Raw genomic sequence first — 19157 nt, forward strand, 5'->3', positions numbered from 1 at the left:
AGAGAGGAGAATCGAAAAGAATGCAACTCCCACGGGTTGAGATAAGAACAGTTTAGTAACTAAGGTATAACACAAATCACTGCTGCTACCACCAGTAATAACAATGATAAAGGAAATAACAAGGGAAGAGAATACAACATCTCACCGCCAGCTGACCAATAACTCGCCCCCCCCAGCCCGACTAAGCACTGACCGATACCTCCTCCGACCCTGCGGTCCTAGCCCTTCCGGGTAGCTCCCAGTTACCTCCTGGGCATGACGTGCTGTGGTATGGAATACCTCTTTGGTCAGTTTGGGTCAGGTGTCCTGTCTCTGCTTCCTCCTGGCTTCCCCTCCTCCCTGGCAGAGCATGAGGCTCACAAAGTCCTTGGCCAAACCAAAATATTGTTGTTATCAGTTCTGTTCCTGAGCCGAAAGTCAAAACACTGCACTGCACCAGCTACCAAGAAGGAGAAAAATGACTGCTACTGCTGAACCCAGGACAGTGAGAGGGCACAGAAAGCCAAATGTATTCTTGAACAGCATGGAGATTGGCAGATGTACCAAAGCATACCTTGGATTATGCTTATTGCGCTTAGCATACTGTTCTATAGAAATGGGTATTGAGGGTATAATTATCTATAATCATTCACTGTCCTTTATCAAAGTCCTGCTTTCATGTTACTCTGTTGTGACCTGAGGTTGTCAGTTCTGCAGTGACAATACAGAACATTGAGAGTATTTCTTCATTGTTTAACTTAAGCATATAAATCAGTCATTCTTTTCCAGTATGGCTTTTTAATAGGCTCATTTTTACAACTGAACTGTTACCTTTGTAGTGTGGCTAAAAAAATTAGGTTGGGTTTACCAGGCAGAAGCCTCCCCAGCCAGAATAGACCAGCTGTTCGTCCAGCTCACTGGTTTGTTTCGACAGATGTCTGTGCCACATGCTGCCGAGGAAGATCAAAAATGACACATAAACATTGGCTGTTTGAAGAAGTAAAACATTTAACAATGTTCATTAAAATATTTTAAAGTCTTTCTTTTTATTGGAGTGAAATAATTAATTCATAGGTCATATATTGGCCCTGTGTATGTACAGTTTACTAATCTGAGGAATTAGCACTGGTTCTATCACAATCTGAAGTTAAAAGTGATTTTTAGGTAAGGAAAAATATCCCCACAGTTAGGCAATGTGTTGTGAAGTATCTGGATCTATCATTTTACGTGTGATTTAATTTGATCTTTTATTGGCTATAAGTAAAAATACTGGGTAGAAAGGAAAATAAGTATATGACATGAAAATTATTAATGGCAAAAGAGCTGTTCACATGAGCTGCTGCTCATATCTATGTATTTTCTTATATTGTTATGGTGTCTGTCTTGATTTTCAGTATTCAGTGAAGTAAACCAGTCACAGTCCATTTTCTGTCTTCATCTTATGTTCTTTGTCTAAGCACATGACTAAATAAACTGTAGTTTTCTGTACAAGCAAGCTACAGTTTATCCCTAAAAGCATTAGTTTTCATCTTTTTTTTTAGTAGTTGCTTATTAACTTTTATTAGAGAAGGTATCAACACTTTACATTACTCTGCCCAGCCTGATGTACTTTATCTACATATATGTATGTTTTTATTATATTTGTCCATGGGTTTGGTGGTGGTACTGGCTGCATAACATCTGAGAATCTGCGTGATGTTGAGGGTTCTCTAAATGGCTTCAGAGTTTCTCAAGGCTTTTAATGCACATTTAAGAGGATTCTAAGACAATGTTACTGTCTGCTACGCGGCAAAATGAAAATAATACTGGGGCCAAATTAGCTTGAGTGTTGGCTAACTTCAGAATTCAAGTAGAAATGCCTGCAAGCTTAAGAACCTGCACTTCCCATTAATTTCACTTGCAATAATTAATCATTCTACCATAATTACGTGGTTCCAGCTGGGAAATCAGTGTTAATCATTGTCTCTAAAATTTCAATTTAATTCCTTTAATTCATTTACTTAAAGGAAGTGAGTTTGCTTAATACTTTTTTCAAAACACCCGGATGCCTGGGAGATTCATTTGTACTTAGTGCACTGCATTTCAGTTTGGCTTATCGACTTCAGCTTAAGGTTGCACTAAGCATGCCTGGGCCGTTCCTGATGTGGAGCTACTTTATGTCTGGGTGGTGTGGAGCACACCTCCTGCTTACCAGATTGCACATAGGTCTAACCCTAAGTGCATTGCTGTCCTTTCTAAAACCCTTTTTGTCTCCTACAGTTGCATGCCTTGTTTTACATTTACAGATGTTCTCTATAATGATGTGTTTTGTATTTAAATTACAGGCATCTATCTATACTAGAGTCCATGAGAAATCCTATTGAATTTTGTTACTTTTCAATAAGCACAGTCTAGTATAGATGAATAAATTCCATTCATTCCTGATGCTCAGAAATGAGATTGTTCATCTGGAACTAGTAACGAGAGAATAAATTATAAATATATATAATATGTTCACAATGCAGTGTTTTGGTGTGTCAGCATTGCTTAAGATAGGATGTATTAATTATGTAGAAATGTCAAACACAGCAAATCCATGTTAAACTAGTTTCTGGGAACCCTTGGTAAATTTGTTAGAACCTATCCAGTTTTTGTTGTATATAAAAAAGCTTCTCAATTCTTTTCAAAGTTGAATGATCATATGCAGTCATCCACAATGCTAAATATAGCTCTTACCTTTCTGAGCTGAAATTTTCTATATGGCTGTTAGAGTAAGTGTTTATATGATGGAGAGTTAGTATTTCTTCTGCCAAAACAGAAGTCTAGAGTTCTAGAGCACCTTTGAATGTGGTGCTAAAGTTCATCAACATGGAAGAAGTTGACTGAAAACAGGTTCAGTTACTTGTGGAATAGGCAGAGGGAAACGCAGCTTACCTTTTTCGTGTTATTTGTGGCCTCTCTGATTATTTGTTACCATCTTATCTTTCCTCAGATAGTTAAACTCACTGTTTATAGAATGCTTCCAAAAAACCTTCAGAGAAGAACTATGATGCAGAGACTGCACCTGTTCCCAGAAGATGTGAGTAGTCATGCAGTTATAATTTCATTCTTGTGTGATTTGGAGGTGAAGGGGGAGTGTTAGGAATAGCAAAACTCTTGTCATAAGAATGTAAATTCAGAAAAATCAAGCTGCTTTTTATTTATGTGTTTAAATGTAGCAGAAATGTTGGTGCTTTTGTCTTTATTAATTTCCCAGAATTATGACGTATAAGACATGCCTCTATTTACGTCAAAAACTTAGCATGAAGAATGCAGTAGTGTGGACAGATTTTGGTATGGATTTGAGGGGGAATTGGTGTTATTTTTTTAAAATAGGGAGATAGCTAAGACTGTTCTTACCTTCCTCAGGTTATTCCAGAAGATATAGAGAAGAATCTTCTACAAGAGATTCCTCAGCCACGTGTAGTCCCCAAGAGGTTAGATGAATATACACCAGAAGAAATTGCTGCATTTCCAAGGGTTTGGACTCCGTAAGTATCTCAGATTTTTTTAAAAGGGCACTTTGACTGAATATATACAATATAGGCTCTCGCATTATCCTTAATTAAAAAAAAAAAGTAATGCTTTTTCTCTTTATGTTATCTTTTTTTCTTGAGAGACGGGAGATCATTAAAGCAAAGAATGCTCATATTAAAATGAGTGGTTGCTAAGGCTTTTGTATTTCTGGCCTTTCTTTTAATGAGAAAAGTTTTTCTTAAAAAACATGTTTTCAACTCTTCATCGAAGTGTGTTTAGTAAAAGATGAGTAAAACATTTTATTACTTTATTTGAGTTGTGCTCTATAATATGTAACTGTTAGCCATAGCCAAAGGAAACACCATGCAGCTCTGTGAGGGAATGACTCATTGTGAGGGGAGGTGAGGGACCCTTCAGATTTTCTCCAGAGAAAATGAAAGAATTCTGCTAAATTAGACCTTGGGGAGTGGATGTTTGGCAAGGACTATACCACATATTTATTTTGATAAATAGGTTTTTTTCCATGCGCAAAATCAGTTCCACAATAGTTGTGTGGCATATGAATGAGTATTTGTGGTTTGCTTTATACCACCACAGGCAGCATTGAGTCAACCCACTAGTGAAAATAATGTGTTACATTGTGGGTGTTTTCTGATTCGTACCAGTACGATTTCTCTTGTGTTCATTTTGAGAGTCCTGTTTAGATTCAGGATTTCATTACAATAGTTAACAGAGATAAATTTTGAAAGATTGCTCCTCTCTTGATTATGCTAATGAAATTTCAGAGGAAATGTAACAGACAGGGAGATGAGGAAAGGTGTGTATAAGCTAACCCCAGGACCAACTTGATGGTTATCTCCAGTTAGATTACTGGTACTTCTATTTTAATAGTAGCTTTTAAAAGGTTGTTTCTCTTTCTCCTATTAAAAAAAAGGTGTTCCTGTGCACTCACTCCTACACTAATACTATACACTAATCTTAAAAAATAGGCTTGGTATGAGTCTCAAATGATACGTCATCCTGTTGAGTAGTTCCACTGAACCGCACATTAGCTGCACACAGAGAGAGGTCAGATGCTGAAATGGTAGTAGTAACTTATTTCTCATGAGTCTGCTTTCTGCTTAAGATATGATCTCTGGGGTGTCTTGATAGGGTAATGATCATGGAATGGTTGAGGTGGGAAAGGACCTCTGGAGGTTGTCTGATCCAACCGCTTGGCTCAAGCAGGGCCATCTAGAGCTGGTTGCCTAGACTGTTAATATTTCCAAGGATGGACACTTTACAACCTTTCTGGGCAGCCTGTTCCACTGCTCAGTCGACCTCACAGTAAAAAATGTGTTTTCTGATGTTCAGGTGGTTCCTCTTGTGTTTCACTAAGTCTTGTTCAAATCATAGGAATTCGAAGTGCCAGAACTGAATACCTCCTATTTTCATGGGTCAGTTTAAAGGGTTCAGCAGAGATTTTCATGTCCAGCTGATTGAAGAGCACTATTAGAGAATGATCTGCAGTGAGTACATGGTTTTAGAGTTGTAGCTAATCATGACTAGATAGTAGCAAGCCTGTACAGTACAAAAAAAATCATTGTACAACAGCTAAACCAGTAACCCTTTTTTAAGAAAGCCTTTAACAAAGAGAGGAGGCTTAATGAAGAGAAGGGAAAACTCACATAAGAAGAGTATTTTTAAATGGTCTGTCCATGGAAAGAGAAACCAGGTAATTTTCAGTGCATGGCCAAAACTGTTGGTATACCTTTGAAAGGGGCCTGATGCTTTTTGCTTTGGTCAGATTAATATTAAAGGGGGAGGTAGGGGTTGTTGTTTTGTTGGGCTTTTTTAAAGTAAATTAAACATTTTAAATTACATCATGTATTTTCTCTGCATCATAAGGCACATGCAAATAAGGGCCTTCACCCTTTGTAGGCAGTGGGGATCAAGCAGCAGAGGTATCTGGACAAGAGATGTAATTTATCCAGAAGAAAACTGGTAATAAGATAAAGTAAATGAACACTTGAATAGAACATTCTTGCAATTCAGAAGCAGAGCTCATAATTCCTTTCAGGGACCAGCAGCTCTCACTGCTTAAGCCAGACCAATACAAAGAAATCCCAGTAATGCATATAGGACAAATGTCTGTATCCATTTCACATATATTTATAGGATCTGTATTGCTTTGAGGGGAAAACTGGAGTGATGTTCCATTGTTCTCTTACATGTTTAATTGAAACGAAAGTAATTTTTTAGTGAAAGTTCTTACTCTTGGTGGGCTTTTGCTTGCAAATCCTTGTAAGAACAGGAAAAAGTTAGCCTGTGACATTTATCTAGTCCTAAGTGAGAAAGCCTGTGTAGAACTCTATATTTATGCATAGTGTCAGTTTTTCCTTGCACATCTACACACAAAGTAGTCATACAGATTTTCACTGCATGTCAGAGAGGGGATGGGACCTTTCATTTGTGGAATGTTTTTCCTCAGCTTGTAGTGATTGAACTTGGTGAAGGATGTGATGTCATGAGGATTGGCTGTATCATATGACTACTAAAGATGCACACCCTTCTGATTTTTTTCTTTTTGGATGTTTTCTCTGTCTTCTTGTGTCAGAACTATATAGGTTCTGAGTAGAAGTTTTAAGTTGATTCAAAAAAGGGAAGTGTGTGGCCATCAGTGGCTGTTAAATATGATTCTCCAGATGTGACTCGTGGCTCAGGAAGTTGCAAATATTGTTGTATATTTATCTTGTTTCTTCAGCTTTCTCTCTGTACATCTGCCACAGAGATGATAGAACTTTGATGGGCTCTAGAAGGGCAGATGTTTTAAATGCTGAAGGCAAAGAGCTGTGAAGCAAATACTGTATAGAATCATAGAATAGTTAGGGTTGGAAAGGACCTTAAGATCATCTAGTTCCAATCCCCCTGCCTTGGGCAGGGACACCTTACGCTAAATCATGTCACTCAAGGCCTCGTCCAACCTGGCCTTGAACACCGCCAGGGATGGAGCATTCACAACCTCCCTGGGCAACCCATTCCAGTGCCTCACCACCCTAACAGGAAAGAACTTCCTCCTTATATCCAATCTAAACTTCCCCTGTTTAAGTTTTAACCCGTTACCCCTTGTCCTATCACTACAGTCTCTAATGAAGAGTCCATCTCCAAAATCTCTATAGTCCCCCTTCAGGTACTGGAAGGCTGCTATGAGGTCTCCACGCAGCCTTCTCTTCTCCAGGCTGAACAGCCCCAACTTTCTCAGCCTGTCTTCATACGGGAGGTGCTCCAGTCCCCTGATCATCCTCGTGGCCCTTCTCTGGACTTGTTCCAACAGTTCCATGTCCTTTTTATGCTGAGGACACCAGAACTGCACACAGTGCTGCAGGTGAGGTCTCACAAGAGCAGAATAGAGGGGCAGGATCACCTCCTTCGACCTGCTGGTCACGCTCCTTTTGATGCAGCCCAGGATACAGTTGGCTTTCTGGGCTGCAAGCGCACACTGAAGCCGGCTCATGTTCGTTTTCTCATCAACCAACACCCCCAAGTCCTTCTCCTCAGGGCTGCTCTGAATCTCTTCTCTGCCCCACCTGTAGCTGTGCCTGGGATTGCTCCAACCCTGGGGTAGGACCTTGCACTTGGCATGGTTAAACTTCATGAGGCTGGCATCAGCCCACCTCACAAGCGTGTCAAGGTCCCTCTGGATGGCATTCCTTCCCTCCACGGTATCAGCCAAACCACACAGCTTGGTGTCATCGGCAAACTTGCTGAGGGCGCACTCAATCCCACTGTCCATGTCAGCGACAAAGATGTTAAACAAAACCGGTCCCAACACCGATCCCTGAGGGACACCACTCGTTACTGGTCTCCAGCTGGACATTGAGCCATTGACCACAACTCTTTGTGTGTGGCCATCCAGCCAGTTCTTTATCCACCGAGTGGTCCATCCATCAAATTGATGTCTCTCCGATATAGAGACAAGGATGTCGTGTGGGACAGTGTCGAACGCTTTACACAAGTCCAGGTAGATGACATCAGCTGATCTACCCCTGTCCATCAGTTCTGTAGCCCCATCATAGAAGGCCACCAAATTGGTCAGGCAGGATTTCCCCTTAGTGAAGCCATGCTGGCTGTCACCAAGCACCTTGTTGTTTTTCATGTGCCTTAGCATGCCTTCCAGGAGAATCTGCTCCAAGATTTTGCCAGGCACAGAGGTGAGACTGACTGGTCTGTAATTTCCCAGGTCATCCATTTTCCCCTTCTTGAAAATGGGGGTTATATTTCCCTTTTTCCAGTCATTGGGAACTTCACCTGACTGCCATGATTTCTCAAATATGATGGCCAGCGGCTTCACAACTTCATTCACCAGCTCCTTCAGAACCTGCAGATGGATCTCATCAGGACCCACGGACTTGTGCACATTCAGATTTTTGAGATGGTCTCAAACCAGTTCCTCTCCTGCAGTGGGTGCAAGGTCTTCATTCTCACAGTCCCTTCATCTGCCTTCCAAGTCTTGGGTGGTTTGGTCAGAGCCTTTGCCAGTGAAGACTGAGGCAAAGAAGTCATTCAGAACCTCAGCCTTCTCCAAATCCTGTGTAGCCAGTTCTCCTGAGAGCTTCGTGAGGGGGCCTACATTCTCCCTAGTCTGTTTTTTATTTGCTATGTACTTGTAGAATCCCTTCCTGTTATCTTTAATACCTCTAGCTAGGTTTAATTCTATGATCACCAGTCTTCCAGATGATCAGCATTGACTTGTGCTCTTCTTCTCTTTTTCAATATGTAGAATTTAATGTGGATTTTAGTAGGAAAAAATTAAATATCACTTAGAGAACACCTAAATGTGTGAGTGGAATATGGGGAACACCTAAAAGTGTGTTCTGCGCGCTCAAAAAAAAGCAGTATCTCGGCTCTCCTTTCTGATAGTGCTTACTTGATGTGGGTTGACTTAGGCCTGCGTGCTAAAATATGGGAAGGGCACTGACAGCATTTTGGAAATGACTTGGGGTTTGTTGTATTTCTTCTATATTCTCATGAGTATGTGTAATATTTTCAAAAGTTTATTAAAAAATCAGTTGTATTTAGATGATCCTAGATGATACTAAAATAGTCTCTGCATCAGTTCTTTGTAATCTGCGGCACCCCAGTATTACAGTCTCTGTTGAAAGGAAACAAAGTCCAGTAATGCTTTAGGCCTTCTACAGAGTAGAAATAGGTAGATTGGTTTTGGCTTTTTCTAAGCTATGTCAATTACACAAATTGCTATGTTTGATTTTATCCTCACTACTGAATGGAGTTGCAGATGCTGAGATCTCCTCATTCCTATGAGATCTCATTGGATTAGCCCTGGAGAAACTTTAGACTTTGCACCAATGATCAGAATTCTGTGATATGTTAGATCAAAGCTGATAAGCCTCTCATGCCCTATGCTATATTATACTCTCATATAATTGTCTTTAGTACTAATACTAATAAAGATTCTGACACAGTAATTGTTTGAATTGGAAGCTGGGACTTAGCTTTAATTGGGAGTGTCCCTTTTTTCAAAGGAAATGGTGTTATGCTTTCGGAGCTTTTGAAATACTTCTCTTTGTCCCCACACACTGCCAAAGTTTTGCTTGACTTCACCTCCTCAGCACTGAGTCACCTTAATTGTGTTGACATGTAGGAGTGTGTGGCAGAAGACAAGTAAACTTGATGCCATCTAATTCCGTCACTGCTGTCAAACTAAGTTTCCTAATACCTTCATGTCAGCATTGAGAAGACTGCTTGAGTATGTTGATCCTTGGGGGAAATCTGCAAGTAAGAACACTTTTGAAGCTAGATTTGACGTTAGAATTCCCCTCCCATCATTTCTTGGAACCATTTCCTCTGGAGGAATTCAAAGCACAGAGAAAATATGCATTCACTTTTTTATATTTCTTTCCTCTGCTGCCTAGTCCAGATTGATTTTTGGCGCTATTTGTATATAGCCTTTTTTACTGCATACCAGTTATAGAGGCTAGTTAGAGCCACTTTTAAAGGCAGAAGAACATATTACCATACCTTTGCTGTGTTGGACTATAGTCCTACCATCTTTTCTGCTCTCAGGAACTGTTAAGTCCTAGCAGAGGGATCAGGAATGGAGGTTGGTTATCTACCATCTTCACTAGCCACAGGGTTCGTTGATGTTGTAATTTCAGCTTCTTGTCCTGGCCTGCAACCAGACCATTGTGGCTGTGAAGTACTAGTGTCAGATAAGTTTTTCTTTAACCTTCAGCTCACTTCTCTGGCAGTTTTGATGTTTGGAAGAGTTTCCAATTTGAATCAATGGGAAAAATATTAATGCTTTTCTTGACTGAGGTAATAAATGTATTGTGATTATCACTAAAAGTGCCATGTGGGGAAGGGATTAATTGTGAAGTAAATGATACAGGATTGAGCAAATTTGGCAAAATAACTTTCTGATGTGGTAAATTAAAACTCCGAAGTCTGTAAAAGGGGTCTTAAAGTGAATGGTAGTGGTCGCTGTTCTGATTAAAGTGCCAGCTAAAATGTCTAAGAAGAAACAGCTTTGCTTCAAAGGCACTAATAGGAAGGCTATATGAATATCCAGCTGTAATAGACTGTGTTCTGAGCTTTTTCAGTGTGTGTGAGCCCATGGAAGAAGTAGTGTTGGCATTATTGCTTTGAAAGACTGTAAAACTGACAAAAATTTAAATATTTACGTGTTCTTTAATGATGTCAGCTTTTTAGAGGCATATAGCAAAAATGTTCTCTTAAAAATGAGCCCCAAAAGGGACAAAATGCTAATAGCTTTATTCAACAGAGCTCAGAGAAGTCAGTTAAAATGACGTTGTATAAATCTGATATTCCTTATAATTTGAGGTGTAGCAAAAAAAGCCAATTACCTGACACCAAAATTGTTTTAGAAGAGGAACTGTAAAGGCTACATGAGTTGTTACTCAGAAATCCAGATATTGCAGGAAAACATCTGTATCTCAGAACACAAAACTGGCTTTCTGTTTGGGTTTCTCGTCATCTTACTCTTTTCCAGCTGGCAGAGGGGTTGTGGAATGTCCAGCCGTGGAGATGCTCAGTACTTAACTGCACGACTACCTGAGCAACCTGATGTAATACTGAAATTAGTCCCATTTTGAGTGTGGTCCCTTCTGATGCAAATTATTCTATGGTTCTTAATGTATGATGAAAGTGAAAAAATGTAAATATTAAACTAGATCAATATTTTAATAAAGGGCATTTAAAACCCCCAGTGCATATGTTGCTAGTAGGGTTAGTCCTGTTTGGCTTTCCTTGGGCTATTGTTTGCTATGCTGTCCTAGGTCTTGGAAGTCTGGGTAAGAGCACATAGTACTAAAATAAGTAGCCTTTTCTTGTCCTCTGTGTGCTGCATTCAGGGTATAAAAGGCCTTTGTGTTTACTGTTGTGTACTTTGGTTTGTGAGCTTCTGCAGAACCCATAGATAGCCTCCAAGCAGTAAGAGGAGTCCCTACAATAAATCAGAAAATGAAAGATGCAGGAAAACCATAAATGCTTATTTGTTTAATTTTCCTTTTCTTCAGATGGTTTTAATAAGTCTTTCTGCCTTACATGACTTGATTTTAGTTATTCTTTATCTTCCATGGAATTCTGAGCTTGGAATTCTGTTTAACAAAGAGTTAGAGGTTCAAAAGGGAATTAAATTCCTCTGAAAGTGATTTTAAAAAAAGGAGTTAGAGGGAGACACTCTTTGTGGCACATCTTTCTATGAAAAAGAAGTAATGTAGTTGATACTAGCCCTTTACAAATAGCTTTGTCCTTTAATGGAAAAAAATCAAAAGCATATTTGGTTAAAGGTATGCAAGGCTATAGAGGTAAACACAATTACAACAAGAAAATTAATCTTTTAAAATTTTACATTAAAACTTGCACTCTCCCTGTATATAAAATAAGACAGATAATAGGGCATGAATATAAAGTAGTGAATTTATATGAGAAGTTACTAGTATTAGGAGGAAAAAGAGCCTTTTTCTCTGCAATCTGAAGTAATAATGTAAGTAGTTTTCCTTTGGAATGTGAAGAGAACATGTTCAGTGCTGCTAATGATCTTATTGGACTGTCTGCCTATATTTTTGTGTCAAAATGTCTTGCTACAGATGCTTTTTTCAAGGCTGTTTTGCTGATAATTGGAGCCTGACACACCATGGACAAATATACAATATCCAAGTGGAAATGGTTTTTAAGGAAAGCCCAGGTCTGGTGTGGAAAACCTAGCAAATGGTTTGTTTTCCAGAGTGGAGAGCCTTCCTGTCACCCCTCCTTCCACCACAGTAGAGTTCGTGATAGGACGTCAAGATCCTGCTCCATGAAATCAGAGAATTAAATGTCGGAATGTTTCCAGTGAGAGTGGTTTTCTTTGAGCATTCTTTCCTTTTACCCCTAACGGGGAGCAATTGACTTCCCAAGTTGTGCAGAGCTTCTCTCTTAGATCCTTGATGGAGAGGTCTGAAATGAGTGTGGTGGAAAACCATGTAGATACAGGAAAGTTAAATTATGTCTTTTCCAGACACATTAAGAGGGGGGAAAAAAGATCAAAAACTAGTTCCTTTGACAGAGTTTGATTTCGTAGCTTCTTACCATGAATGAAACCATTATTTCAAGTGTGTTTGAAGTTTCAGATTGAATGTCTTTTAAATGAGTTTTAAACAGAAGTCATCACAGAATTCGCCCCTCATGTATGACTAAGCAAACAATTCTGTTCCATAAAAGCAAGGGTACGTCAGACTCGTGTAAATTTTCCTGTTATATACCGTTTTAAAGTTGTTTAACTGTCTGGGTATATATATATATATATATATATATTTTTGTGGTTTTAGACTTTTTTAAAGGCAGGAAATTGTTTTTGAAGAAGTATTTAAATAAGAATGTTACCAAATATATAGAACAGCCAGTCTGTGTTGTTCGAGTTAGATGGATGCATTCCTGAGAGTTTCCCTGAAGAAAGCAGAGCCGTCTGATTTCCAGGAGTACACTAGGGCTGGTGCTGGTTGTGCATACTGAGTGGCTGTTCCACTGCCAGCCTTCATAGGAACTCTCCTCGGGCCAGACAGCCTCTTACTTGTCTGTCAGGGAAAAAAGCCCTTGAACACTTTTGATGGTTTTAAAACTTGATGTATTGTAAATGCTGAAATTTGGTTTAAGAAAACCAAACACCTTTTTAATGTTTATTTTTTTCTGAGTAACTTGCTTGATTTCTGGCACCCATCTGTACATCCTGTTGGAAGCAGGGGGTTGCAGAGCCTAGTCTGAAGCCGTAATTCAGTTTCAGCTGAGCACCATGGGCTGGACAGGATCCCGGTATTGACACTTCATGTCCCCTCCCTGGCGTGGGACACAGATTCTTGGTAGTTCACCAGCAATGCTGAGTGGCTTTGAAAGCAGAGAATCACAGTGTTGCCACAAAGAAAAGTGTATAGGTGATGAAACGCAAGCATGTTGGACACCTGTGAACTGCAGATGGCTCTGATAATCCTCATACACATCCTGTGCTAATGTTAACTCCCAGTTCTTCCCTAGCTTTTTGTTCCTTAAAGCTAGCCCTGCCAACATCTGGCAACCTGAAGCTAATGTTCCTAGCAAGCAAATTGTAGGTGCTGGTAAACAGAAAGTCTTTGGGATTAAGATACCCTCTCAGCTGCAGTTGCCCTTTCTGCTTGTTATCTTGTCTTGCACAATTCTAGTATTTCTAGTGTAAGTTTCTATTCTTGGTTACCCAAATTAGTTCTGGGATATAGTAGGTAACCGAGCTGAAGAAGATGCCAGAGAGATACTGGTTGTGGGGCTGAAATGATGTTATGAACAATACTTCTATAATTGCAAGATGCTGGCAGGTGTTTTCTTAAGTTTTTTTGTCTGTTAATTTCTTCAGATAAAATTGTAGGAGTAGTTAACTCCAGCTATATGGAGATTCTCAGAAAGAAAACCATAAAGATATTCTCTGCAAATGTTGAGGTCTTGAGCTATTTTTCTAAGGACCATCTTAAGTTCATTCAGAAGCTCTTAAAAATTCTGCACTGAAATAAGCATGTTTCTTCAGCGTTTTTCTTAGTTCCTGCTTAGCTGCAGAGTGTGTGAGTGCAACTTTTGGGGGTTTGGTTTTATTTGTATCATGCCTTATGTGGCAGTGTTTGGTTCTTTTCTTGGGTTATGGGGTGTTTCTGTAATAGGAATAAGTACTGCCCTTCCAACTTGAATGCTTATCCTTCCCAAATCCAAGCTGCCATGTGTCAGTGTTGAGAGAAGTGGCCAACACAAACTTCTGTGAAAAACTGGAGCCAGTCTTACTTTTTCCCAAAAACAAACTGTATAAACCAGGAGAAAACTGTCCTGCCCCTGCAGCCAGTTCTGTTCCAGTGTACTCTTCGAGGAATCCCTCTAGAAGTTCATTTTCTCTGGCTTTTTAGGTTCTTGGTAGGAATTCCTGTAACTGTCTGGAGATCATTAACCCTCATTAAAATCTGGGAATTATCACTGGTAACTTTATAGTAAGGACATAAAATATATCAGGATTCTGTGTAGCGTTTTTCTTAACAGGAGACTTGAAGATAGTTAAGTCTCACATTTCAGGCTACCAGAGCTTAATCTAAACTCCCGTGGACAAAAAGCCACATAGATACTTGAGAAGAAAATTGCTCTATACATTAGGTATGAACGCTAATCTAGGAGGGTCAGTAGCTTAATCACCTTAAAAACCTGACACATTCATGTTTAGATTGTGTAGCCTATTACAGTGAATTACTGGCTTTTCTCTAGCATGCATGAAACACACCAATGCTATTGATTCTCATATCCTTTACCTGAGGGCAGCTTAGGTTGTATCTAAAACCAGAGTTGAAGGTGAGAGATTTAATAAAAGGGGAACTGGGCGCTTTTACCTCAGCTGTCTGAAGAGGCTCTCAAAAAGAAAGTTCCAAAGCTACTTTCTCCTTCTGCTAAAATTTGTTGATCTCATATGCAAGAATAGAAACTAAATTAGTGGTAATTTGACAAGCAATATGAGAATGGCTGTATACATACTGTTGAACTACTTGCACAGATGAAATCAGAATTAATTTTTAATTGCTCTTTATGAATGTCTAGATTTGTTTTTTTGACTTTTGGTGCTGACAGTAAGTCTGGAAAGGATTTCACCATTCCTTTACCCAGTTCTCTGTTTATTTGAAGAATAACGTCATTCCTTGGACAAAGCCAAGTGTACAGTGCTGTTATTGCTACAGTCCTACAGGTTTTAGCAGAATATATCACTTAAAGAAAAAACTTTCATTTGCAGAAATTCTCACTGAGATGAAATTTACATGAACATTTCATTGGTTTAACGTGAATAATTTTCCAGACAGAATTCATATAATCCAGGTCAAAATCTAGGATTGACAGGAATTTTTAAACAGCTTAGTTCAGTTTTACTTAATATGTTTTTAGATAAGCTGGTGTTGTAGCCAATTTAATTTAAAGTGTAATAAGCCATTCTTAATTTCACAAATGTACCTAAATTATTGTTAGCATCTGTTTGGATGACTTGATATTTATAGACATGTTTTAAAAATTAAAATAAGTGCTAGCTTTATGTAGAAAAATATCCAAGCTACAGTCAAGGACCACAAAAGATTCATCTTAAGCTTTGTGTGCACAGGAAAGGGTTAGTCACTCTAGCTCTTCTGGCATAACAGTATCAGTGAAGGCACCTTTTCTTGCTCTGTTTTGTTACTACATGCAGCTCCTGTTACTGTGGTTTATTCTTCAAGTCAAATAAGTTATACATGTAGAAGTGCTCTTTAGCCAAGATGATAGTCTGCATGGGAACTACACCAATATGGAAAAGGTTCTTTTGTCCCCAAGCAGAGCAAGAAGTTCATGGCTAAGAATAGGCCAAGTTGTTATTGGAAATTTAATACCTAGTTTAAATATCATTAGCTGTTTCACTAATGATTTTACCAGAGGCATAGAGCTACCCTGGGATAGTAGGTACATCTTCAGTAGAAAATTTTTTTAACTCCCCCCTCCCAGCTCCAAACTCTTGTTGATATTTGAGTGTAACCACAGAATTTGGTTTTACAGAGAATAATAGCCGTGTCTGATCCTTGGGGGTTTATTTACTGGTGTGATTAGTCAAACAGATGAAATGCGTTCAGAAATCCCCTTTAGCTATGGTGCACTTAACCTACTAGCTGTTGACTTTGGCACAACGTGCTAAGTATACCTGAAAAATAGACATATTCCTCTTGTGTTTACAATAAATTCTGGCTCTGTGTTGAAGTCTGTCTTTCAAGTTTGTCTATAAAAATGAATCTTCAGATACTTAAAATTTTATAGTTGTATTCATAAATTAACCTTAAAAAGTATGCCAGACAGACCACAAATTTCAGGCTATTTGTATTGTGTAACAGTTTTATGTAAGATATATCTTGAAGCTTTTGTTATTAAGAAGAGGTTAAAAACTTGTATTTCCATTAATAAGCGGACATGAAAGATGAGCCATGGATTTATACTGTGTAAGCAGCCGACTGTCATCAGTTAGCAATAAACCCACATTCCTGTGATTCTGATTCCTATAAATACAAAGAGCATTACAGTAGTACAGACCCAGTGCTACCTCAGAGTAATTGGACCAAAGAGTAGCAGAGGGCTAGATACTAAGTGGTGTGATCAGTCCACAAAATCTTTTCACTAATCAGTCTTCCCTGATCTGTCATCTTCTGTAACAAATCTTGTTTATAATGCTCCTAAAAGACATATTTATGAGCCACTGGAAGTCATTGGTGAACTACTTAACAAATTTGGGGTAGTTTAGAAGTACTTCAGCACCAATTAAAATACATTTCTCTCTGTATTCTAGCTTTTCAGCCAAGTTTGGAGAGATTTTTATCCCTGTTGTTACTTAGAATTCTTGAAATCTGTGTAGGAACATCATGCAGACCTTCTGTAAAACTCCACAGTCATTCTGAAGACACTCATTCAGCTGCTTGGGGATCTCTACACTGTTCTGCAGGAAACAGGGGAAGAAAGGTGACAAAAAGCCACTGGAAAAAAAAATCTATCATAAAGCCACAGACCTAAAATTCTCTGACACGAGATACTCTTAAAACATTTTGTAACGCTGAATTAAGACTTTTTTGATGGATAAGCCACAACAGTGGGTATCCTACCAGACACAAGAAATTTTTCAAGTAATAGGGAGCATTGTACAGGCTGTGAATGGACAAGACGGATGTGCCTTTCTTACAGGGTGGTTATTAATTTTTATGGGGTTTTAATGTCTATGCAGGTTTTTTTTTTCTTAGTCACGGATGCAGTGAAATCTTCACAGAATTCTAAGCCTATCCTTTTCAACTTTTGCCCTTGTACCACTGCTTTCATCTCAGTTTATTAGTGTGCAGTGTTAGTTGGCCTTAAGGCACTGACCTTTTACAGTGCTGATGCAGTCCCTTCTTGAGCACTCATTGTTATTGTGGTGAGATTGCAGAAGGTACAGGGAACACTGGCTCCCTGGGTCATGTTCTCCAATGGTGAGATAATTGCCCGCAGGTGAAGAGAAAAATGCCATTTGAGATCTTCAAAGCCTCCAAACCAGGTGTGCATTGCTGAGTCAAGAGCAGGTATTGACAGGTCACTTCTGCAGCATTGGTGGTATTATTCCTTAGCAGAGGCAGCTTTGAAACCATTAGTTACCAGTCATGAATACAGTCTTGTGAGCATACAAATGACTGTAGTAACTCCATAAAATTTGACTTTGTATAATTTCTTTTGAAGCGCCTTGAACAATGCAGCATAACAAAACTATTACAAGTCTTTATGGAGAGATGACTGTCCAGGTTTTTTGAGCTTGAAAGATGAGGTCATGTTATCAAATGCTATTCTACCAGCAGCATGTGGTTGAAAAAACTAGGTGAGTGTGTGACTTCTTTTGGAAGAAGGAAGAGCAACATCTATTCTAAATTATATCATAGCTAGTCCCAATGCATTTAGAAGTTCTGAAAGAACCAGAATAATTTGGATTAAAATATGTCATTTTGAAGAAGTATTCTGATTTATTAACAAATTACGGATTTTTAAGGGATTGTCTGAAAATCAAAATGCTGCAAAGGATTATAAATTAACTTCTCTACATATAAAATAGTGTCAAGTTTACCCTAGAGCCTTAACCTTATTTCTTTGAGGTAAGTAATGCTGTTTTTCATCTGCGTGCTGTAGGGGCTGTATTACAAGATGTTCTCTCACATGAGAAATAAGGCAGTGAAGTTGGCCTATATGTTTTTTTTTTTAATCAAGATATTGCAGTGTAATGCAGATTGGTGATGCTTAGATTTGGCCTACACAGAGTAACACCTCCCCCTTTGCCCCCTTATTTTTTTTCCTGAGGCTGTTTTACCTCCACAAAACATTGCTAGGGAAAGAGAAACATCTTTGTTGGAATGTGCTGACAAGAATTTAATAAAGATGGAACTGTGCAGCAAGTCTGTTCAGAGTTGATGGAAATAAATATTCACTCCAGGAGTTGAAAATTGAAATTGAACATTTAACTTCTGGAAAGGTTCTCTGTTCTGTCTACTTGACAGGAAAAATACCCTAGGAAGAGCACGTTTCACATCATATTGGAAAAGAACACTGAATATTGGGGAGGGGAAGGGTCCCATCGTAGTTGCAACTATCTAAGTAGGTGTTTTTGTACTGTTAGTTTCTGTTTGCCATCTGAGATACGCAGAGGCTGAGGTCATAGCTTCATGAGCATTTCTTCTGGCAAAAAGGCTGCTTTTCAAGTATCATCCATCACTTTTCCTGCCTTTCCATTCTGCTTTTGTAGCAAGAGAATAAAGAGCATCAGGGAAATGACCTAGATTAAAGATAACCTTGTTTTATACAGCTGCAAAAAGTGGTGTATGTTAGTCGGTGGTTGGTTGTTAGGGAAACACAAGTATGGTCACTAAACTTCAGTATTAATTTAGTGCAGGTAGTTTAAGCTTCATTTGGTATAAATAAAATGGATGTTTATTTAAAGTACTCAGGGGAAGCCGTGTCTGTCTTCAGTGACTTTAGGGATGACTTGAGGAGTCTTCTTAGACTAAAGCTTGCCATTGTGAATTCTGTCTTCAGTGTCTACACAGCTATAGTTTTGTCTGAAAAGCAATGCTAACGGCATTATGCTGTTACTGATGCAGACCAGTTGGCTGGAGGTCATCTTGTCCAACTGCTCTGCTCAAGCAAGGCCACTTGTTCAGGATAGTTTCCAGACAGCTTTTGATTATCTGTAAGGATGGAGACTCCACAGCCTTTCTGGGCAGCTTTCTCCAGTGCTTAGTCACCTTCACAGTAAAAGTCTCAAAGGGAAACAAGTGTTTCCTGATATTCAGATGGTATGTCCTGCATTGCAGTTTGTGCCCATTGCCTCTGGTCCTCACACTGGGCTCCACTGAAAAGAACCTGGCCCCATCTTCTCTGCACCCTCACTTCTTTGATGATATCCCCCTGAGCCTTTCCTTCTGCAGGCTGAACATTCACAGCTCTCTCGGCCAGTCCTCAGGTATGGGATCCTCAGTGCTAAAGTATTAAAGAGAGAGAAGCACTGAGATGCATGGTGTAACTGGATGTTAATTTAATTTGCAGAGTATTTTGCCTAGTATTCATTGAACTGTGCCATAATGCAGTTTATGTGCAGTATAAAATTTTAGTGGGATGCA

The 19157-nt window shown here is 39.1% G+C and overlaps 1 protein-coding gene across 1 annotated transcript in view; it reads left to right on the top strand.

The window, feature by feature from the left end:
- The window catches only part of MRPL13 (mitochondrial ribosomal protein L13), a 36501-nt gene that overhangs the window by 14425 nt on the left and 2919 nt on the right, over positions 1–19157 (top strand). The window contains exons 5-6 of the mRNA XM_061447796.1: positions 2951–3037; positions 3367–3488. Coding sequence (XP_061303780.1) covers positions 2951–3037; positions 3367–3488 — 209 coding nt within the window. The remainder of the gene's footprint in view (positions 1–2950; positions 3038–3366; positions 3489–19157) is intronic.

The sequence above is a fragment of the Pezoporus flaviventris genome, unplaced genomic scaffold, assembly GCF_033815535.1.
Source record: "Pezoporus flaviventris isolate CSIRO_AGI_PZ_B2104156 unplaced genomic scaffold, CSIRO_AGI_Pfla_v1 ptg000007l, whole genome shotgun sequence".
Classification (NCBI taxonomy): Eukaryota; Metazoa; Chordata; class Aves; order Psittaciformes; family Psittacidae; genus Pezoporus; species Pezoporus flaviventris.